This window comes from Eschrichtius robustus, chromosome 6 (assembly GCF_028021215.1).
Source record: "Eschrichtius robustus isolate mEscRob2 chromosome 6, mEscRob2.pri, whole genome shotgun sequence".
In the NCBI taxonomy this organism is placed as follows: Eukaryota; Metazoa; Chordata; class Mammalia; order Artiodactyla; family Eschrichtiidae; genus Eschrichtius; species Eschrichtius robustus.
In genome coordinates, this window is record NC_090829.1 from 10,920,135 (window position 1) to 10,943,697 (window position 23,563).

The 23,563-nt window shown below is 42.4% G+C and overlaps 2 protein-coding genes across 4 annotated transcripts in view; one reads left to right on the forward strand and one right to left on the reverse strand.

The window, feature by feature from the left end:
• The window catches only part of OXNAD1 (oxidoreductase NAD binding domain containing 1), a 55,445-nt gene extending 41,859 nt beyond the window's left edge, over positions 1 to 13,586 (reverse strand). Inside the window, exons 1-4 of one of the 2 annotated variants that reach the window (XM_068545868.1) lie at positions 13,159 to 13,585; positions 3,223 to 3,379; positions 1,298 to 1,415; positions 923 to 986 (exon numbers count right to left, since the gene is read on the reverse strand). In XM_068545868.1, coding sequence (XP_068401969.1) covers positions 923 to 986; positions 1,298 to 1,407 — 174 coding nt within the window. In that variant the 5' untranslated portion in view covers positions 1,408 to 1,415; positions 3,223 to 3,379; positions 13,159 to 13,585. Of the gene's footprint in view, positions 1 to 922; positions 987 to 1,297; positions 1,416 to 3,222; positions 3,380 to 13,158 lie in introns of both variants that reach the window. The other variant, XM_068545870.1, reaches the window with a different exon arrangement.
• Positions 13,587 to 13,757: 171 nt separating this feature from the next.
• On the forward strand, positions 13,758 to 18,835 carry DPH3 (diphthamide biosynthesis 3). 2 transcript variants are annotated; one of them, XM_068545871.1, is made up of 3 exons: positions 13,758 to 13,987; positions 14,523 to 14,597; positions 16,344 to 18,835. In XM_068545871.1, exons 1-3 carry the CDS (start codon positions 13,880 to 13,882, stop codon positions 16,407 to 16,409), a joined length of 249 nt encoding a protein of 82 aa, XP_068401972.1. In that variant the 5' UTR covers positions 13,758 to 13,879; the 3' UTR covers positions 16,410 to 18,835. The 2 variants fall into 2 exon arrangements, with proteins under 2 accessions (XP_068401972.1, XP_068401973.1); XM_068545872.1 differs by lacking the exon at positions 14,523 to 14,597 and having other exon boundaries at positions 13,760 to 13,987.
• Positions 18,836 to 23,563: the final 4,728 nt, after the last annotated feature.

Below are 23,563 nucleotides of genomic sequence, written 5' to 3' on the forward strand. Positions count from 1 at the left end.
CACCCCTTCGGGTTGGTGGATTAGCCCTTCTATGGTCTGAATATGGAGGAAAATATCTGCACGTGGGAAGGGTAACAAGAGCTCGTCCACCTTCCTTTCTCAGATGTTAGTGCTTTCTCCCTTTTGATGAAATAGGAAGTTGTTCTAAAGTAGGGATAAGAACAAGGACTTTGAGACATGGTGCCAAAAAGAAAAAAGAAAGAAAAAGCAAGCTGCTCATAAAATGTAGGCTCTAAAAGAAGTTCTATCGCTAAAATAGAACCTTAAACCTTATGTCTGTGAGGATAGTTCCCTCCATTGCTGCTACACTCCCCTCATCAAAAACAAATCCATCAGGACTTCCCTGGTGGTGCAGTGGTTAAGAATCTGCCTGCCAATTCAGGGACACGGGTTCAATCCCTGGTCCGGGAAGATCCCACATGCCACAGAGCAACTAAGCCTGTGCGCCACAACTACTGAGCCCACACTCTAAAGCCCACGAGCCACAACCACTGAGCCTACGTGCCACAACTACTGAAGCCCACGTGCCTAGAGCCTGTGCTCCGCAACAAGAGAAGCCACCACAATGAGAAGCCCGCGCACCGCAACGAAGTGTAGCCCCCGCTCACCACAACTAGAGAAAGCCCACGTGCTGCAACAAAGACCCAACACAGCCAAAAATAAATAAATAAATAAATAAATTTATTTTTTAAAAAAAACCCATCCATTCCAAGTTTAAAGGGAACAATTTGAGTATTTTGCTATTATCTTTTCAAATCAGTTGTCATATGCTCTGTTCAGAAAAGTTCTGAAGAGAAAAATAACAAACTTGCCCTGACTGTCTTCACAGGGATCAAGCTCATGTAATGCCCTCTCAGTAAGCCAGTCCTAACTGCGTGCAAACTGCCAGCGAGGAGAACCTGCCCTGGCCCAAGATACAAACCTCCCGGCGAACGACATCTGCAGTTCTCTCCAAGTGATCAGTTTTCCTTTTGGATTTCATTACGCTTAAATAGAAAGTAAAATTAGGTTATTAAGTATTATCCTCCTGAAAATTAATTACACTAGTAATTATCGTGACTATCCAATACCTGTCATACCTGTAGCTGGAAAGCAACAGCATGACTAGCCACAATACAATATAACATCATGGATCCCAGAAAGTGGCCCATGAAAATCTGCACATCTAACTAAAGCTTAACGATCCACTGATAGCATGCACATGTAAGCAAGATGTTACGATATGCCTCCCATGATCATCAGCAGGTCAGGTCTTTTTGAAAATCAACCTCAAATGACACTGAAGGTGACAACTCACCTGCTTAGAGTAAGGTGGCGCAAAGCGCTGGGTGTCAGTCTCCTCGAAGCAGCCTGAGCGCAGATGGCCCCCACAAAGCCTCGCAGCAACGCAGGAATCATGACAGCCATGGTGCTTCCTGGGAAACAACAAACTGAAAGTTAAAATATCTTAAGGAAAAGTAGGGAAATATCAGACTATCTTAGGGGCCAGTGAAGAAGAGTTTGGATTTTTGTTGCTGATATTATGAGCTGATATAACAGCAAAGCAATTAACTTCACCCTGACAAAATTTCTGCTACTACATACAACTGATTCAACTGATCTCCACAGTACATATGTATGTAATTATTGGTGTTGTCAAATATTCGTGTTCTCTATTAGTTTCCAAAATCTCTGACCAAACTCATGGGACTAATCTTCTGCTATTACAGAAGAGGACAGTAGATTTTATAACTGCCTAATAATTATATTCTGCCCAGAGCACCACATAAGTCTTTAATATATCTTGTTAGATAAAGTGAAAGGGGCAGACAAATTTTCTGAGGTTCACGGCAATGAGAATAAACAAACTCCAACTACATGCAGTAACATAGGTGAGTATCACAAATATCACAGTAAATGAAAAGAATGAAAGAAGCCAAACTCAAAGAAGTCAGTCATACAGAGTACAAAAACAGAAAAAAAAGAATCTACGCAGTTAGAAATCAAGTTAGTAATTACTCCTGGTGAGGTGCCAATGTCGTTTCTTAATATGAATGCTGATTGCATGGGTATTTTCATTTTGAAAAAAATTCATCAAATCACAGAGGAATTTTGGGGCAGTAAAAATACTCTGCATGGTACCATAATGACAAATGTCATTTGTATGTCCAAATCCACAGAACATACAACCAAGGGTGAGCCGTGGTGTTAGACTTGGGGTGATTATGATGTATCAGTGCAGGTTCATCACTTATAACAACTGTCCCACTCTGGTAGGGGATGTGGATGATGGGGGAGGCTGTGCACGTATGAGGGGCAGGGAGTGTATGGGGAATCCCTCTACTAGCCCTCAGTTTTGCTGTGAACCCAAAACTGCTCTAAAAAAAAAATCAAGTCTTAAAAATTCAATGAAGCAGTTCTCTTAGGATTTATGTACTTCTGTTTATATGTTACACTTCAATAACAAGTTAAAAAAAAAAGCCAGAAAGATTCTCCAACATTTCAAATTCTAAAAACTACTGGCCTATCAGGGAAAGCACTGATTGGAAGTCAAATGATACCTTTTTTTTGCTTCCTATCACTCTGTTTTCCTCTGCCAATTTTTAAATATTTCTTTGCCTAAGATGGCCACTTTTAACACGTTATATTGCCATATATATCTGTCCTTTACTATCTTAGTTGGCTTGAAAATAAATTAAAATGTATGTGAACACTCTATTTCCTGAGCTCTTTGGAAGGTACTACATAAATTAATTGTAACAAATACAGTGTTAGAAAAATATTCAAGTGAGGTGTGCTGCATTCCTACTCCACATTCATTGATTTAGTCCTTCATTTGACAAATATTTATTAAAGCCCATCACATGGCAGGTCCTGGGGATACAAACATGAACAAAACAAAGACCTTAGGGAGCCTACGTTTAAAAGACAGAGACAAGAAATAAATAAAAGTAAATAAATTGAAAAGTGATGTCAGTTACATGTAATTTATTCAGTTATAACCAAATCATATCAAAAAGCCACTGTTTCATAACTAGTCTTTAGACAAGTAAAAGATCTACTTCTTGCCATGCAGCATCACTGTGGATAAACATGCTACTCGCTATTTTTCTCTCTAGTAAATGAAATAAGTATAAGGCCTCTTTCACCTCATGTAAGACTACTACACATAGTTTTTCTCCTTTGAATGTACTAAACCAAAAATGGCACATAAATCATTGAAAGAAAGAAGGCAAAACTTACTTTAGAAGTCCATGAGAGTTCAGGAGTCATTAAGAGTATGGCTGGCTGACTGACTGACATGCAATATTCTGGTCCTGCATTTACACTGAGACCTTTGGAATATACACCGGTTGGAACACAGACAGTGTTTCCATATACTGAAATTCTCACAAAGTTCCTGCAATGGCAGAGACAACATATAAGAACGATGTTTGGGAAAATTAAAAAGCACTGTCTCTTAGTGGCAAAAGGAAAGGCTCATTGCAATCGGCAAGCATCACCGCAGAGCAAGCTGACTCTCAAAGACCCCCTTTCCATTCATTCCTCCTCCTGTTTCCACTTTTCTTGTCTGATTGTCTTGCTGCTTCTCTCTTTCATCTTCCTTGGCCTGTCTCTAACTCCTGCTGCTTAGGGTATCCACCCCATGAACAACCAGCTCAATGGCTGGAATGATATAGTTACATGTCACTTGGGGTCAACTTCCCTGATAAAATTTAACTGATATGTAGGTACGTACAGACACCCTGTTCTGCTCAATGTTTTGGACAACTACAAGTGTGTTTGGACAACTACAATAAGTTGTCCTCATCTAAGACACATATTTTAGTGATTATGCTGTTTGAACGGTCTACTGCTCAACTGAACTGGAAAACAAAGCAATGTTAATTTTTAAAAGCTGTTCTCTTTAAAATTCTAAAATCTTGTTTTGTAACAATAGTAACCATGACCAAGAGCACCACCTACTGGTAAATAAAGGGTATTTCATCAAATTGTGTTCAATGTGCCTTCCAAAGCAATAGGTATTTAAAGAAAAAAAACCTACCCATATTTTGAAATATGTCCAATGGTTTTACATATTCATTGTAAGTATTAATTAACTATGGAAAATTAACATATATTAAGTAATTTTCAAAACCATACAAAAAAGAATATTCCATCAATGTTTGTATCCTCATGGGCCTTACCTCACCAAAGTTATTTTATTTCTAAAACAGAGAAAAGTATCATAAATGCTAAATAAAACATATATCCATTTAAACAGTGAACTGCAAGCAACAGATAATTATGACACTATATATATAAAGTCCTGAAGATGCTACCAAAAAACTACTAGAGCTCATCAATGAATTTGGTAAAGTCGCAGGATACAAAATTATACACAGAAATTCGTTGCATTTCTATATACTAGCAACAAAAGATCAGAAAGAGAAATTAAGGAAACAATCCCATTTAACATCACATCAAAAAAAAAAAAAAAACACCTAGCAATAAAACTACCTAAGGAGATAAAAGACCTGTACTCCAAAAACTATAAGATGCTGATGAAAGAAATCAAAGATGACACAAACAGATGGAAAGATACATCATGTTCTTGGATTGGAAAAATCAATATTGTCAAAATGACTATATTACCCAAGGCTATCTACAGATTCAATGCAATCCTTATCAAATTACCAATGGCATTTTGCACAGAACTAGAACAAAAAATTTTTAAATCTGTATGGAAATACAAAAGCCAAAGCAATCTTGAGAAAGAAAAACGGAGCTGGAGGAATCAGGCTCCCTGACTTCAGACTATACTACAAAGCTATGGTCATCAAAACAGTATGGTACTGGCACAAAAACAGACATGTAGATCAATGGAACAGGATAGAAAGCCCAGAAATAAACCCATGCACCTATGCTCAATTAACCTATGACAAAGGAGGCAGGAATATACAATGGAGAAAAGACAGTCTCTTCAATAAGTAGTGCTGGGAAAACTGGACAGCTACATGTAAAAGAATGAAATTAGAACGTTCTCTAACACCATGCACAAAAATAAATTCAAAATGGATTAAAGACCTAAATGTAAGACCAGGTACCATAAAACTCCTAAAGAAAAACATAAGCAGGACACTCTTTGACATAAATTGCAGCTATATCTTTTTGGATCTGTCTCCTAGAGCACGGGTCCCCAACCCCGGGTCACACAGCAAGGGGGAACCGGGTCGCACAGCAGGAGGTGAGCAGCGGGCAAGTGAGCAAAGCTTCATCCGTATTTACAGCCGCTCCCCATCGCTCACATTACCACCTGAGCTCCGCCTCCTGTCAGATCAGCAGCAGCATTAGATTCTCATAGGAGCACAAACCCTACTGTGAACTATGCACGCAAGGGATCTAAGCTGCACGCTCCTTATGAGAATCTAATGTCTGATGCTCTGAGGTGGAGCTGAGGCGGTGATGCTAGTGCTGGGGAGCGGCTGCAAATACAGATCATCATTAGCAGAGAGGTTTGACTGTACAGAGACCATAATAAATCAACTGCTTGCAGACTCATATCAAAACCCTATCAGTGAGTGAAGTGACAATTAAGCTGCATCTGGTGGCAGGCTTTATAGTGGCAAGTGAGTTGCTGTACTTCAATTGTACAGCTGCATCTAGTGGCAGGCTTTGAGTCAGAATCCGACACTTATTTAGTCCATGCGTGGCCCACCTATTATTTTATTTACCACTTCCATTGTGCCTCTTTCCCGCACTGCGCACTTGTCTCAGTCAGAGTTTTGGTAAGCCCACAAGCTAACCCTAGCCAAAATGCATAAAAAACAAACATCACTGGAGAGCTTCTTTGAAAATGGGGAAAGACCCAATGATGAGACAGCAGAAGACTCTAAGACTGCCAACAGAAAGAAAGCTGGATTTAAAAGAAAATACCAAGAGTCTTACATAATTACGGGTTCATTGCAACAGGTTATTCACATTCTCCAAGCCTGCTTTGTATAATATGTGGCAACCGGCTATCCAACAAAGCCATGAAACCTTCAACTGCTTCGCCACATGGAGACCAAGCACCCTGCATTAAAAGACAAACCTTTGGAGTTTTTCAAAAGAAAAAAACATGAACACGAAGAACAGAAGCAATTATTGAAGGCCACCACTTCATCAAATGTGTCTGCACTGAGAGCATCATTCTTAGTGCCCAACCACACTGCTAAAGCTAAGAAGCCCTTTACTATTGGTGAAGAGCTGATCCTGCCTGCTGCTAAGGACATCTGTCGTGAACTTTTAGGAGAGGCTGCAGTTCAAAAGGTGGCATGTGTTCCTCTTGCAGCTAGCACCGTAACTAGACGAACTGATGAAATAGCAGCAGAGGATACTGAGAGACAATTGTTCGAGAGGATTAATGAGTCACCGTGGTATGCAATCCACGTTGACGAGTCTACTGATGTCGACAATAAGGCAACAACGCTTGTTTTTTGTGCAATATATTTTTCAGAAGGATGTGCATGAGGATAAGTTATGCACACTTTTGTTGCCAACCAACACCACAGCTGCAGAACGATTCAACTCTTTGGACTTATCAGGACATATCAGGAAAACTGAATTGGTCATTTTTTAAAAATTAATTAATTTATTTACTTTTGGCTGCATTGGGTCTTCATTGCTGTGCGCGGGCTTTCTCTAGTTGTGGCGAGTGGGGGCTACTCTTCGTTGCAGTGCGTGGGCTTCTCATTGTGGTGGCTTCTCTTGCTGTGGAGAATGGGCTCTAGGCACACAGGCTTCAGTAGTCGTGGCACACGGGCTCAGCAGTTGTGGCTCGCAGGCTCTAGATCACAGGCTCAGTAGTTGTGGTACATGGGCATGTGGGATCTTCCCGGACTAGGGCTTGAACCCGTGTCCCCTGCATTGGCAGGCGGATTCTTAACCACTGCGCCACCAGGGAAGCCCTGAACTGGTCATTTTGTATCAGTATATGCGCAGACGGAGCACCTGCCACAACTGGACAGCTTTCTGGTTTCACTACTTGGGTCAAAGAGGTCGCTTATGAATGTGAGTCTACGCACTGTGTCATCCGTAGAGAAAGGCTGGTTAGCCGAAAAATGTCAGCTGAACTTAACGTTTTGCAGGATGTGATTAAAATTATCAACCACATTAAAGTACATGCCCTTAACGCACATCTGTTTGTGCAGCTCTGTGAGGAGATGGACACAGAGCATACACGTCTTCTCTTATACACAGAAGTGAGATGGCTTTCTAAAGGTAGATCACTGGCCACAGTTTTTGAGTTACAAGAGCCGCTCCAGAGATTTCTTTTAGAAAAACAGTCACCACTGGCACTACATTTCAGTGACACAGAATGGGTCACAAAAATTGCTTACTTGTGTGACATATTCAACCTGCTCGGCGAACTCAATCTGTCACTTCACAGGAGAACGACAACTGTGTTCAAGTTGGCAGATAAAGTGGCTGCATTCAAAGCCAAACTGGAATTATGGGGATGACAAGTGAACATTGGGAATTTTGACATGTTTCAAACATTAGCAGAGATTTTGAAAGAGACTAAGCCAGGGCCTTCTTTCTCCCAGCTAGTGCATGATCACCTATCTCAGCTTTCAAAAGAGTCTGAGCATTACTTCCCAACCGCAAAAGACCCCTGAACTGGGAAGGTATGGATCCGTGACCCATTTGTGAATAAGCCAGGTGAATCGACTTCGTCCGTGCTAGAAGAGAATCAACTGCTTGAGATCGCAAATGATGGTGGCCTTAAAAGTACGTTTGAGTCAACTTCAAATCTCCATACATTCTGGATTAAAGTCAAGGCGGGATCTTCTGAGATCGCCACAAAAGCACTGAAAAGCCTGCTTCCCTTTCCAACATCCTATCCTCGTGAAGCAGGGTTTTCTGCAGGGACAGCAACCAAAACGAGATCACAGAGTAGAGTGGACATAAGCCACACACTTCAGGTGTCCCCTGCCTCCCATCACCCCCAGATGGGACCATCTAGTTGCAGGAAAACAAGCTCAGGGCTCCCACTGATTCTGCATTACCCTGAGTTGTATAATTATTTCATTATATATTACGATGTAATAAATAATAGAAATAAAGTGCACAATAAATGTAATGCGCTTGAATCATCCTGAAACCATCCCCCCCACCCCACCCCGGTCTGTGGAAAAATTGTCGTCCACGAAACCGGTCCCTGGTGCCAAAAAGGTTGGGGCCGCTGTCCTAGAGTAACGGAAATAAAAACAAACAAATGGGACCTAATTAAACTTAAAAGCTTTTGCACAGCAGAGGAAACCATGAACAAAACGAAAAGACAACCTACCGAATGGAATAAAAAATTTGCAAACGATGCAACCAACAAGGGGTTCATCTCCAAAATATACAAACGGCTCATACAGCGCAATATCAAAAAATCAAACAACCCAATCAAAGAATGGACAGAAGATCTAAATAGACATTTCTCCAAAGACATAGAGATGGCCAAAGACACATGAAAAGATGCTCAGCATTGCTAATTATTCGAGAAATGCAAATCAAAACTAAAATGATGTATCACCTTACACTAGTCAGAATGGCCATTATCAAAAAGTCTACAAATAATAAATGCTGGAAAGGGTGTGGAGAAAAAGGAACCCTCCTACCCTGTTGGTGGGAATGTAAACTGGTGCAGCCTCTATGTAGAACAGTATGGACGTTCCTTAAAAAACTAAAAATAAAGCTACCATATGATCCTACGATCCAACTCCTGGACATATATCCAGAGAAAACCATAATTCGAAAAGATACATGCACCCCAATGTTCACTGCAGCACCATTTACAATAGCCAAGACATGGAAGCAACTTAAATGGCCATTGACAGATGAATGGATAAAGATGTAGTATATATATACAATGGAATATTACTCAGCCATAAAAAAGAATGAAATAATGCCATTTGCAGCAACATGGATGGACCTAGAGATTTTCACACTAAGTGAAGTCAGACAAAGAAAGACAAATAACCACATGATATCACTTATATGTGGAATCCAAAATATGATACAAATGAACTTATCTATGAAACAGAAACAGACACACAGACATAGAAAATGAACTTATGGTTACCAAAGGGGAAAGAAGGGGAGGAATACATGTTTGGGATTAACATATACACACTACTATATATAAAATAGATAACCAACAATGACCTACTGTATAGCACAGGGAACTATACTCAATATTTTGTAATAACCTATAAGGGAGGAAAATCTGAAGAACATATATACTTATGTATGTATAACTGAATCGCTGTGCTATACACCTGAAACTAACCTACATTGCAAATCAACTATACTTCAATAAAAATTTTTTTAAAAAACAAAGTCACATTCAAAAAATTCAAAGAAATACAAAAAAAAGAAAAAAAACTACTCATATTTTGAAATTTATGTCCAATGGTTTTATATATTCAATGTATTAATTAACTATATAAAATTAACATATTAAGTAATTTTCAAAACCATACAAGAAAGAATATTCCATCAATATTTGTATCCTCATGGGCCGTATCTCACCAAAAAGTTATTTTATTTTTAAAACAGAGGAAAGTATCATAAATGCTAAATAAAACAGATATCCATTTAAGCAATGAACTGCAAGCAACAGATTAAGATTTAAAATGAATGATACTAGTTTCTGTTCAATAACTACATTCAAATTCTTTAACAATTACTGAGGCACCAGGCACTATTTTAGGTTGTGGAGACACAATAAACAACCAGACACAAGGCCTTTGCCATCATGAGGCTTTTATCACAATGTCTACAACAGATAATAATAAACAGATAATTAACAAGACACAGATTACAATGAGTGTGATAAAGGAAATAAGAGTGACGGGGTAGGTGGGGGAATATCAGGAAAGGTCTCTCTCAAGAGGCATCAGAGCTGAGACCCGAAGGAGGGGGAAGAGGCAGCCAAGCAGGCGTTAAGTGCAGAGCACTGGAGCGAGGCCCCATCACAGAAACAAGCCTGGTGCGGTAGAGGAAGCACAGCCAGTGTGACTGGAGAGCAGTGAGCCAAGGACAGTGACAGGAGATGAGGTCAAGCAGGGAGACACGTGCCAGGTCACAGCAGGCCACAGGAAGGGTGTGGACTTTCTTCTAAAGGCGATGGGCAACAACTGAAGGGTTTAAATAAACCAGGGGAGGGAGGTGATCTAATTTACATTAGAGGATCACTCAGGCTGCCCTGTAAAGAACAGATCGCAGAGGGGCAAGAGGTGAAGCAGGAAGTTCAGTTAGAAGGCACCAGGCTAAGCGTAGATCGGATAAAACTCAGACAGAAGCAGATGAACATGGAATAGATTTTGGAATTAGAGCCCTATCACTTGCTGATAGACTGGATGAGGTGTGAGCAAGCAGAGAGAGAAAGAAAAACCAAGAATGCCTCAAAGAGCATGAATGCATTGAGATAAACGCACAGAGCTAGCATGGCACCTGCTGATTTATAATCCTAGGAGCCAGCGAGCAAGCACAGGGGACCCCGGCATTGGTGAGGGCACCCAAGTGGAATACAAGTTATAACAGAGTGCTCGACTCACAATCAGCGGAACTGGGCTCAGATCTGACTCCTTTCTGCTTTCTGACCTTAGGCCAGTCACCTCTTCCCATTTATAAATGGGAATGACAACACTACCTCACTAGATTGCTGAAAGGAATAAACGTCCGGGGAAATACCTGGCAAGCAGGAGTGTCACTAAAAATCAACCCAAATACGTTATCCCTGCCAAACAATCTAGAGAGGCAGTGGGTTGATATTGCCAATAAACAACTCCTTAGCCTGATCTACAACAGCACTCATAAAAAACAGCTGCTATGACATAAGTATGATCTAGTTCTAAATTCAATCTCACGCTAAGAACTTTGGTCACTGTTATTTTCCAAATCAGCAGTGTTACAATTAAAAAAAAAATTATTTTTAAACCATAAATTTGTGATCTCAAATGACTGTATAGCAACTAGTAAACTTGCTTTTGTCACGCTCTCAGAGTCCAAAGATATCTCATTATATTATAAAATGTCTATTCCCTTTTAGGAATAAATCTAAAGTTTAGTAGTCATTGTGATGTTTTATTAAAAAATGCTGGGTGGCGTAAAATAATGCCTCACAGGATGGCCTACAGTTTTACTTTCCTCAGCACAGGATGAACTCAAACTGGCAGAACGATATGGGGAACCACCTCTGGCCAGACAAGGGATATGGCAACAGATGGCAGGCTGAAAGTGGTATGGAAGGCCAAGGAGACCCCCAAATCTAGGCCTCAAGGGAACCAGCACTGCTCTAGCAGAAAATCTCAGCAGTCTACAGAGTGCCAGGGCTGTTTGTTTAATCTAGTTCTGCTTCAAGCACATCATATCACAGATGGCACTGAAGGTAATTAAGAGCCTAGCTTCTGGGGTCAGACAGGTCTGAGTGATCACCATAGCTTAATGTCACTTACCAGCTTTGCCCCTTTTGGTACGTTCCTAAACCTAAGCCCCTAAAGCTCAGGTTTCCCAATGTTGAAGATGGGATTAATGATACCTATACCTCATTGGGCTGTTTCAATGACATGATGCATGTAAACCATTTGGTACAGGGCCTGGCACACAGTATCAATTACTATTAATAAGTGGTTCATTCATTTTTCTTTTTCCATTTGAGGTAATACACGCTCAAAGAAAAGTTGGAAAATTACAAGGAAATTATAAAGAAAAATTACCCAACGACTCCTGAAACTTTTAGGATTATAAACCTCAGATTTTAAGATTCCCCAGCAAATTGTTTTTGATAGATCCAAACTGTTTTCTAAAAGGTCTACCAATTTATAGTTCCATGAACCAAATATGACTGCACCCATTTCTGTACATTCAAAAATGGTTCACCTTTATTTTGTAGGTACTTATGCTCAGAAGCACTGAAGAACTAAAGAAAGTTCCCAACCTCAAAATGATCACTGGGACTACAGAATGAACACTGGAGACTCTCTGTCCTCCTGTCTCCAAGAGGCTACCTGGGAAGTATCCGTGTCTGCAAAGATTCAGGGAGCAGCCTCTGAGCTATGTGGGCTCTGAGCTATGTGGGCTTTCTCCTTTGCTCAGAACAGAACCATCCCAGTTAACCCTCAACAAGTTTAGCAAATGTTTCTTAACTCCTGGGTAGATCTCCAATTAGGCAAAACAGAATGTTGGTGAAGCCTCTGAAATAATCTTCTACAAATCCCTTTAACATAACTTATAAATTTTCTCCCAAAGATTCCTCTGCCTTTAGGTTTTCAAGCTTTAAAAGGGCTAAACCAGGTGGAACTTCAGCATGCACAAAATTGGTAACTTCATGCAAACGTCGGAGAACGTGTACATAAATAAGCATAAGGATGTGTACATGTGTATATTATGCATATGTATTATATAAATATAAACTGAATATCGTATATGTGATTGCTGAACCAAGTAAAACTCATAATTTCCACGCAAAAGTAGAATGTTGGATCTGAAAGGAATCTTGTAAATCATCTCTAATCCAACCCTCTTTTAGTCAGAAGAGGAAATAAGGCCCAAAGAATGTAAATGTCCAGCCCCAGAGTTAGTTCCCAACGGTCATCTTCTGAGCTCAGGATCTGCTTCTAAATAGTGGTTTTCTCACTGCATTCCTTCTCTACCAAGATTTGAATAAATGCCTAGTAATGGAGAAATACTCCCATGAAACCCCGTTTTACCAAGACAGGCACTAGTGCTGCTTTCGAGACAAATCACATTTTATCTGCATTTCCCATTAAGGTATACAAAGGCCTGATGGTAGTAACTCTGCATGCTGATGCCATTTCTTTTACAACGAAGAAACTGTGGTTCACGCAAGTTAAGTAATTTGTTCATAGGCTTGGGGACAGACAGGCTCTTCATTTCCTAGTTGTGTGATTTTGGTCAAGATACCTGACTCTCTGTGTCTCAGATTAAAGATTAATAATATGGAATAACATTTAAAGTCCCAGGGTTGATAGGAGAATTATACTTAGCGAAACACCTGATTGTAGTCATATAATATTATCAATACATGCTTGGTAAACACAGGACTAGAACTCAACCTGCCTAACGGATCTTGCTTGGTCCTTTCGACAACACAATTTAGGGCATTTAAAGACAATCTAGGGTGAGGAAGAGGCGGGGATGTACCTGAATAGCCGAGTGCAGCCAGAACTACAAGCTACGCGTCGCCCAGAGCTCACGGTCACTCGGTGAAATCACTATTCCAAGGAAGCTTTTCGTCAGTCACCGGGGAGGGAGGGAGGGACGTTCCGGAGTCTGAGCAGTTCCCGCCGCCGCCTCAGACTCACAAAGCGCGCCCGCTTTTCCGCAGCGTCGCCGAGGGGCAGGGTCGACGCTACCCTAGGCCGGCCGCCGCCAGCTGCGGGGTCTAGTTAAGGCCTCTCTAATAAGACCCGCGAACGTTGAGGCAGGTAACAACCCCCTCAACAAAGTACCTCCAGGCCGCCGCCGCCTCTAGGACTCAGCTCGCAGAGTAGGGGCAAGCTCCGCCTCCGGCGCCGGAGAGCTTCCGGTGTTCCCCCACGTGACGCAGCAGCCGCGCGAGCGAACCCCACATATTATTGGTCGCTGCCGTCCGATGGGCGGGGCGGGACGCGACCTCACGAAGCAGCCACCGCCGTCCGCCCGTGTCTCCTCCCCCTAGCTCCGCCATCTCCATGGTGACCGCTACCGGGTCACCCATTTGGCCTGAAACCCTGAGTTGCGTCAATGTCTCTGAGCCGGAAGCGGTCATTCCTGCGCCGGTGCACGGCTACGACGCCCGGCTGGGCCGGCGCCCTAGAAGTTGGACCCGCCCCGGCCTGGGTCGGACGGTGGAGGTGACAGGCCTCTGCTGGCCCCAGTAACGATGGCGGTGTTTCACGACGAGGTGGAGATCGAGGACTTCCAATATGACGAGGACTCGGAGACGTACTTCTACCCCTGCCCGTGTGGAGATAACTTCTGTATCACCAAGGTAACTCGGGGTCCCGCCCGGCGACTCCTCGGAGCCCCGCCCGGCGACTCCTCGGAGCAGGCGCGCTTTCGCTCTGCCGAGTTCCTGCCGCCGATCCACACGGCTCACATTTATCCACGCCCTTTTTTATCCGTTTCTGAATCCTGCCAAAGTTGATACTCTGCGCTGTCGGCGGGCACTTAGTTCTGGCCTTTAGTCGGGCCGGAGCGGGGAGGGGAGGGTGTGGATGGCGCCATCCTCCCCAACTTAAGCTTCCACTTCCTGGGATACTCCTTTGGAGGAAGGTATGTGTTTTTGTCTTCCCGGGGGTTTTGAGGCGACTGAACCTTGACTCACCCTCCTGGGTGTTTACCCCAAGTGACGCTTCCAGGGAAGAGTGGGGCTGGCATTTCTCTTGGAAGATGCTTTTGGTCCTCACATGCCTTGTGGGGAGGTCAGCCTCAAAGGAGCTTGCCCACAGAGGTGGGAGGGTTTGGGAGAAGGAGATCGCCAAGAGAAGACTGTGCTGACCATGCGGTGTTCGATCTTGTTATAGGAAGATTTGGAGAATGGGGAAGACGTGGCAACGTGCCCTAGCTGCTCTCTCATTATAAAAGTGATTTATGACAAAGTAAGGAGTCAGATTTTAAAAGGTGGGGGGAGGGTTGCAGGGACCTAGAGTAGTCTGCCTGTGATAGGTAGGTGTAGAATGTTTTCTAATCTTGTGTTAGGTAAATGCTATGTTTTTTAAAACAAATTTTAAAAACCATTAATAAGCAGCTGTGTAGTAAATTAAAATTTTAAAAGCTCAAATTGATTAACTCTTTTAGCTTTGGAGAAGGCAATAAAAACTGTTCTGTATCTAGTGAATATTATGATTACTTATTAAACAGAGGAAAATAATTATAAAGATTATTTAATTAACAGTCTTTACTCCTCCCTTATTTAGTAAGTAATTAAAATTGTTCAGAGCTCTTGGACTTATTTTGAGGGAACATTTGTATAGTATCTCTTACCTGGCTTATACATTGAACTCTGCATTATCTTGTTTGAGACGTAAGTCATAGTTGCAGTTTTACAATTTTCATTTTAGTCTTTAGTTGTCCTGCTGTTTTCACCCAAGGATATTGACAATAGAAAACAAAATAAATGCCCACCTCCACCCCAACTTTTGGTCAGTACTTTGAATGGAACCTTAACATCATAAGTAAGAAGCTTAACATTCTTTTTTCTGGGTTTTGTTTTTTGTTTTTGTTGTTGTTGTTTTTGAGATATAATTGTCATATAACAGAGCTTAACATTCTTAAGGATGAACTCTAAAATGAGTATAGGCAAGGTGGGGGAACAAGGCACTTAGCCTCATGACATAAGCAGGCTATAATTTAGACTACACTTAAGAGGTTTACTGACTTATTCTTGCACTTAAATGTGTTCTGGAACGAAAAGAAAACCGGGTAAGGGTGAGCAGGAGTGCTGGTATGAGAAGAGATGGCAATTTTAAATCGGGTGATCACATACTGTAGGCTGTTTAGTAGCATCCCTGACCTCTACCCATTAGGTGCCAGTAGCACCCTGCAGTATGTCAACCCGGAATGTCTCCACACGTTGCCAAATATCCCCAGAGACAAAAGCAATGCCTCCTCCCCGCTACCCCTTGAGAACCTTGTGTTAGAGCAAGAAGGCACAGGGCCATTTTAAAGAATATGGAGCATTGTGTTGGTGGTGGACCATAAACTCCAAAGAACACAGTGGGAGGGCTCCAGGTGCTGGGCAGGAGTCAGAGATCGATAGGGACGGAATACAGGCTGATCCTTACGGGGATCAGACTGCAGGAGATGAGGGGTAACCTGGGAGACGGAGGTTTCCCGGGCTGGCTGGTGTAAGCCAGGCTAAATCATCAGAGATTGAACTTCATTTACAAAATAGCTAATTTGCAGATTATCTATGTTGGGAAACATAAAGAGCTATCCCTTTAGTTGAAAAAAGTAATTACTTTGAAGAGAGCAGGTATTTGAGTGACCAGATATTGAAGTGGAGAAGTAGTAGTGCAAATGGTAATTAATACAGAAACTTAAAAGGTGCGACCGTCTGTTTTATAAATGTGATTTCTGAGAAATGGGTGCTCTGTAATGACGAGGGACATGTTTGTTTATAAGATAAGGTGCATTAAATATGAATTCAGGACTAAAAACTGATACACTTTTAAGATTATGATTCTGGTGCTGGCGTTGACTCATTGAACAAGAATGAAGTGATAGAGCAAAGGAAAAACTTAGATTAACAGAGCTGGATTGATCCTGTAACAAAATGGGTTTACCATTGATGCATCTGTGACACAGACACTCCGTGATTAATATAATTTCTTGTTCTGTCTTAGGATCAGTTTATGTGTGGAGAGACAGTCTCGGCCCCTTCCACCAACAAAGAGCTAGTTAAATGCTGAAGAAGACTTTAGGATTCCAAAGCCTGAACTTTGGGGAATGAGCCAAATTGGAAAAATGCACAGTCACTGGCTTCTTCATGGGGACAGTCATTTTGTCGTTTGCTGTTCCATAGAGTGTGGATTCTTTCCATCAGCTGCCAAGTTCATCTCCAGTTGAAGAAGCAAGTCCACCACATGACATACCCGGATTTTGTGCCTAGAACTTTGAATTGGATGGGCTCTTAATTTTCCTTCCGAACTTAAAAGAAGATAATTTCAAATCAGTGCTTTCTTTTGCTCAGTTTTGTTATTTTTGTATCTTACACCTAATTACTTCATTATCTGACAACAGCTTCATCTACCTCAAAGTCATTAGGATTCTTTAATTTAAAAAAAGATTTTATTTTTTAGTTGGTTATTAAGATTATTAAAATCAGCCCTTTCTTTGTAGTTTGACATCAGCTCTGCTGTTCTAAACTGAAGGAAATCAGTTGCTTTTAGTCAGTTGGAACTGTACCTTCAGTTGGCCAGGCCAGTTTTCAAGAGCTGGCCATGAGTCAGATGTCTGTGTTCTGTTAAGCATGTCATTTCCATTATACTTCATACACTGGGTTCTGGTCATGGTGTTAGAGAGAAAATATACTGAGCTCACAATTTTTCCAGAGTTAAAAATTAGTGAGTTAAGAAGAAAAGTCAAAAAGTGAAATGGTCAAAGAATATGGAATTTCCTTATCAGTATTCTGCATGTTCCTTGAAAATCAGGACGAGATAAAAAGAAAAACAGCCAAAGAAAGTGAAATTGGTAGCAGAAGGAGAGGAGAAAAATATGCCTACTTTTAGTAAATTAACTGCTCGAGTGGTTTTGTGAGAACAGAGCAAGTAATATTTCTGTATCTGGGTTCTTGTGTGTGTATTTGTTTTTAGATAAGGCTAACGAAATTTCACTCTAGGTAGGGGTTAAGGTCAAGTCTTCATGGCTAGCGGACCTGCTTTCAGCATTACCACCAAATCGAGTTACTAGTCCTAAAAGGTAAAGCTTCGACAGCAACTCTTGTATTTGCTGAGGAGGAACTTAAAAACGAGATGCCTGTTCCAATTAGATATGCCCCTGAGGGCACATCTAATAAGCCTCTATAAGCTGCAGCCACATCAGACACTCACTCTTGCCCTGGAGAAAAAGAAACATACAAAGATAGGCTATCGGTCTTCCTTTGCTACAGCCCTGAGAATAACAAGAAATAGAACCACTTGCACGGAAATTCCAAAATTCCCTTTATATACACACCTCTGCTGTGTGTACATAAAGTTAAACTCACCTATGTCTGGTGGGTTGCTCTGTGAATGGCTTCTGCAATTAGAGAGAAAAATAGTTTGCCGGTGTGTGAGCATTTCATTACTAACTGATAAATGTGCAGCACACTCATTGGGGATTTAAATTAAAACAGGCCAGTGGCCTTTTTTCCCCTGCCAACAGCATGGCTATGTGAAGCCATTAGGCTGAGACATAAATCACCAAAAACTGTATGCCAGAACTGCTTGGTACATTATGTGAAGCATACGGCACATTGATGTGTTGAGAAATCTCATCGCTATTTGGGACACTGACACCCCAGAAGTAATCCACAGTTGCTTTGGAACGAGTGACGGCTCAGGTGAACAGAGCAGGGTGTGTGCTGACCGGCGGGGATGAGCTACAGAGAGAAACGAACTGTCCCTTACTCAGATCTGATGGTTTTGTAGATACCGATAACTGATGATGAATTTCAAACAAGAACAGACATCCCTGATGTCACTTCTACTGTGAGCGTAGAAGAGCAGGAAGAAAAGTTGCCCAAGTCCTAACGTCCCAGGAGAAAAGCCAACGGCACTGGCGATCGGTGATAATCTGATAACGGGAATGATTTCATTTCCAAAGCACCTGAGTTGCTAAATCTGTTAACCGCAAAAGAACACATCAGGATTTAATCCTGTGTTAAGCGGAAAGTAAAACCAGGGTCTTGCAAATATGACTCGAGTTCAGTGTGGTGTATATGCCTTGTTTAGCTTCACAGACATTTCAGAGCCCCTCTGAGGACTGAGTTGTAATCCAGGCTCTGTCTCTTGCTAGCTTTGTAATCTTTGGCAAGGCCAGTGGATTCCTCATCCGTACAATTAGGAGACTGGATCAGGGTATTTCTAAACTCAGTACTATAATTTCAGCCTTCATAGTTTGCAGGAGCTGGAATGGTAATTGAAACCTTTTTAAACTAAACACGGTCTGAAGATGAATTACAGAGAAAGACACTCCATTCTTCAGTAACTCAATGTCAAAGGATTCTGCATATACTTTAGTGTACACAGTCAGAAACCTTTTTATTGGAAAGCACCCAACATTCTTGATAACTACGTATTAATTTATTACCAGAATAAATTGTATTGGCATGCTAAATAAAGCCAGATTATTTACATCCATTTGTTTTCATGTAGTTTTTCTTCCCCTAAATACCAACATTATGTATTAAAAGGTTATAATGTGGGCTTCCCTGGTGGCGCAGTGGTTGAGAATCTGCCTGCCAATGCAGGGGACATGGGTTCGAGCCCTGGTCTGGGAAGATCCCACATGCCGCGGAGCGACTGGGCCCGTGAGCCACAATTACTGAGCCTGTGCGTCTGGAGCCTGTGCTCCGCAACAAGAGAGGCCGCGATAGTGAGAGGCCCGCGCACCGCGATGAAGAGTGGCCCCCACTTGCCGCAACTGGAGAAAGCCCTCACACGGAAATGAAGACCCAACACAGCCATAAATAAATAAATAAATAAAATATTTTTTTTAAAAAAATTCTTGATCTTTAAAAAAAAATTCTTGATCCATAAATAAATAAATAAATAAAATATTTTTTTTTAAAAATTCTTGATCTTTAAAAAAAAAAGTTACAATGTGATTTTTATATGAGGTAGAAATCTTTAACCCGCCTTAGAACTTTGTAAGGTTTCTGTTACGGACAGTACATTTTTTAAGTAGGAAAGAAATTGCCACTGTTTCTACAGTTTGACCACATGGGTTTCAGTTCTGGATTTTTATTGTTATTTGGAAAAAAATAGCTTTGAATTAAGCGGCAGAAAGGCAGATATAGTTGACTCTTAAGTAATTCAGTTTATTGCTGGGAAGGAAGGCTGATATTTAAGACTGATGATCAGTTCTTACAGTGGTTTGAGAGCCCAGCTCTAGTTAGGGCACAGTTTGAATCTCAGTTCCTCCACTGTGATCTTGGACAGGTTTCTTTTAGTATCTCTATGTCCTGGTCTGTGAAATGTGGACCATAATAGTACCTTTTCCCCAGGGTTGCTCTGTGGATTCATTCATTCAGCAAGGGTCTGTGGAGTGCTTGCCGCACGGTGGGCACTAAGTGAGGAAGACAGGTAGGTTTCTGCCATCTCGGAGCTTCCTTGCAACTAGAAGAGAGGAAATAAGAGAACAGGCTGTGTTTAGGACCCAGGAGGAAACAAACCACGTGATGTGATAACAGGTGCCTTTCTAAAGTAGAGATGAAAGGCTTCTCAGGTCTGGCACCTTTTTTGTTGTTGTTAAATTTATTTATTTATTATTTTTAGCTGTGTTGGGTCTTTCTGTGCGAGGGCTTTCTCTAGTTGCGGCAAGCGGGGGCCACTCACCATCGTGGCCTCTCTTGTTGCGGAGCACAGGCTCCAGACGCGCAGGCTCAGTAGTTGTGGCTCATGGGCCCAGTTGCTCTGCGGCATGTGGGATCTTCCCAGACCAGGGTTCGAACCCGTGTCCCCTGCATTGGCAGGCAGATTCTCAACCACTCTACCACCAGGGAAGCCCCTGGCACCTTTTCTGAGACCTGAAGGATGAGAATGAAGCAGCCTTGTGAAAATGATTACATTAGCTAATGACTAAAACATTTAGCACAATGCCTGTCATATGTGCAAAAACAAAAAGTTACCTACTCTAATACCGAAAGGAATTCATTGTTTTGAGCATTGACAGTATTATTAGAATAAACACGAAAAGTGCGAAGTATTGGACACCCTTTCTCCACACTTACTGAATCTCTCTGGGCTTGGGTTTTGACAAGCCCTCCAGGTGGTTCTGATGCAGCTAACGTTTGAGAAGCACTCGTTGAGCACCGGTGTTCAAACTCGGCAATGCACTAGAACCACCTGAGGAGCTTTTAAAAACCGTGCTGCCTGAGAGAGGCTGATTTATTTGGTCTAGGTGCAGCTTGAACGTCAGGATTAGTACAGTCTCCCTTGTGATTCTAACGTGCAGCCCAAGCTGAGAACCACTAGACTCAGCTGGAAAAGAAAATTCATAATCACAAAGTAAGAAGGATCCAGTTTTTTCAGTGGTCACACCTTGTTTGCACAAGATGGGCTTGTGGGCTCAGTCGGCCACTTGCTTTGTGTCCAGACATACAATCAGCCTTAACAAGTGACTGCAGAGCCCAAGCTGGGCTAATGACCTCAGTGGGAGAGCCCCAATCTGGGTAGCCCCCTAGCTGCGCCCCCTGCTTAAACAATCACATTTTCCCAGAACACACTCTGGCTGCTAATTACACACCTTACAGAAGTGACAGCTTCTGCATGTGTAAGTGATTAGGATTGCTTTAACTCCATTCCCTACTTCCTACAAAGCAAATTGCTCATGATTACATACTACATTGGGAAACCATTTTACAAATTATTCCTTCTTAAGAGTTTAAAACAAAGGAAACATGAAAGGGACTTCCCTGGTGGCGTGGTGGTTAGGAGCCCGCCTGCCAATGCAGGGGACACAGGTTCGAGCCCTGGTCCAGGAAGATACCACGTGCCGCGGATCAACTAAGCCCGTGCACCACAACTACTGAGCCTGCACTCTAGAGCCCGGGAGCCACAACTAATGAGCCCACATGCCGCAACTACTGAAACCCGTGTGCCTAGAGCCTGTGCTCAGCAACAAGAGAAGCCACTGCAATGAGAAGCCCGCACACCACAACCAAGAGTAGCCCCCGCTCACCACAACTAGAGAAAGCCCACACGCAGCAACGAAGACCCAACGCAGCCAAAAATAAATAAACAAATAAATAAATAAGAAAATAATTTATATATTTTAAAAAAGGACACATAAAAAAGAAATCACAGTTAAAACTACTATCCCCTAGCTCACAAAATGCTTAAAATGGGGGAGGGATATCCAAGGAAGGCAGCCACCTTGGTCCTGGCAAACGAGGGGTATTTGATGGGGCAAGGGCTCCCATATGAAGTGACTCCCAAATAGAGGTGAATATCTAGTAAGGGGTGGGGCATCTCAGTATGTGGCACAGAGCCCAGGCACTGCTTCAGGGGGTCAACACTTGGGACTGAGACAGGCAAGCAGGATCCAGTCACTAGGCAAAGATTTGGGGCCAGACTTCATTCTTAGAGGGGAATTGAGCTCTTTCCTGTACGTTTGGGCAAAGATTAACGCCAACACCGAGGGTGCAGAAGAGGGGAAACAAACTCTTAACGGGCACCACCTGTGTTCTAGGCTCTTCCATGAGGGCAGGACAGGGCACCCAGGGTCACCCCAGAGGGCATTGGGTCCCAGTCTACAATCCCAAACGGCAGAACCTGGACTGTTACCGGAGCCAGCAGGTATCTGTGAACTACCAACTGGTGATGATGAGAGAGCGAACTGGCGAGGATGGGGGCTTTGGACCCTTTAATGAGATTAAGTGAAATAATACATGTAAAGCAGTGAGCACAGTGTTTGCACATAGTAAGGGCTCAATAAAATATAGTTTAATCGTACTTATTTTTTGCTCTATCAGAAATGACCCAAGACTTATGGTCTGAGGAACTTGCCTGAATTTAAAGGTTAAGACAGCATGGAACTCAGCCATGATGTATCAGGGGTCAACCCAGAGAAGCAGAAGAGCCATGAGCAGTAGAGAACGAGGGATTTGTTTGAGGGTTAGGCTTTATGTGGTTGTGCGAGCAAGAAGGAGGCATCAAGGCTGTTATCTCTGCGTCTGGTGTTGAGACTAAAGTAGCTACGGGTCAGCCAAACTTGGTGTGAACAAAAGAAAATACAAACTGGAGCTACATCTGTCTCTCCCCACCGCCAACCTTGACTCAGTGGGTGATGTCTGCAGGAGGCTGGCACCCTTCCCCAGGGAGCTGCGTAACTAGTTGGCGCAGAACAAGGCAAAGATGGCAACGGTGCGTGTGAGCACCCACTGCCCTGCTGCCCTGCTCCAACCTTCCGAGCATAAAAATATGTCTGCTGCTTTCCTTCTCCCTTCCAATTTTTTTTTTTTTTTTTTTTTGGCCGTGCAGCTTGCGGGATCTTAGTTCCCCGACCAGGGATCGAACCTGAGCCCTGGCAGTGAAAGCGCCAAGTCCTAACCACTGGACCGCCAGGGAATTCCCTCATTTCCACATCTTGCACAAAATTTCTGTGGTGGTCGATGCTCACCCAGGACCGTACAGAGAAGGGAATTCTGCGAAACGTACTCCTATCATCCCAGTTTAGCCGATTGCCACCATACACAATGTTGGGGAAGCCGAGGCAGGGGTGGGACACCCTTTTTGTTTTTAAACAGGTAAAGTGATAATAGCATGACGTCATTTAGATCACACTGTGGCGTTGATTTCATTATCCCCATGTTAACTGAAACATTAGATCAAGTCAGCCTCTCTTGCTGGCCAGACATCAGACAACAGTCCCATGAGATTAATTTTTGCTACACTTGCGTTGTGAGATGAGCAAGGTTTTGGCCGTGTTTTCTGTATTCAAATTTAGAGCAACGTCATTCTAGTAATAATAGGTTAATATTTCCAAAGTCTGCTCTGTATATCCACATGAAGGGATGCATTAGCTCTAATTCTAGAGAGAAATGGGACATATGTTCATACAATGTCATTCAAAGTGAGATGTAATACCCCTGGGAACCTAGACTACACCCCCTCCTTACTGATGGATCTGTTTCCTGGTTGCCGGAATTGGGGGATGATTCGTTCTGAGTGTTTTTAATTGCAACAAATTCCCTGATACATTTCAGTGGTGCCCAACAGTTTGTTATCCAGACCGTTTCACATCGGGTTAGAAGCTCACACTTCAAGTCTGACATGATCTGCATGGCCAGGCCTGAAAACTTGAACTTTGGACCTTGAACAGAATCTGCCAGATACAGTTTTTATATTCCTGGCAAAACACG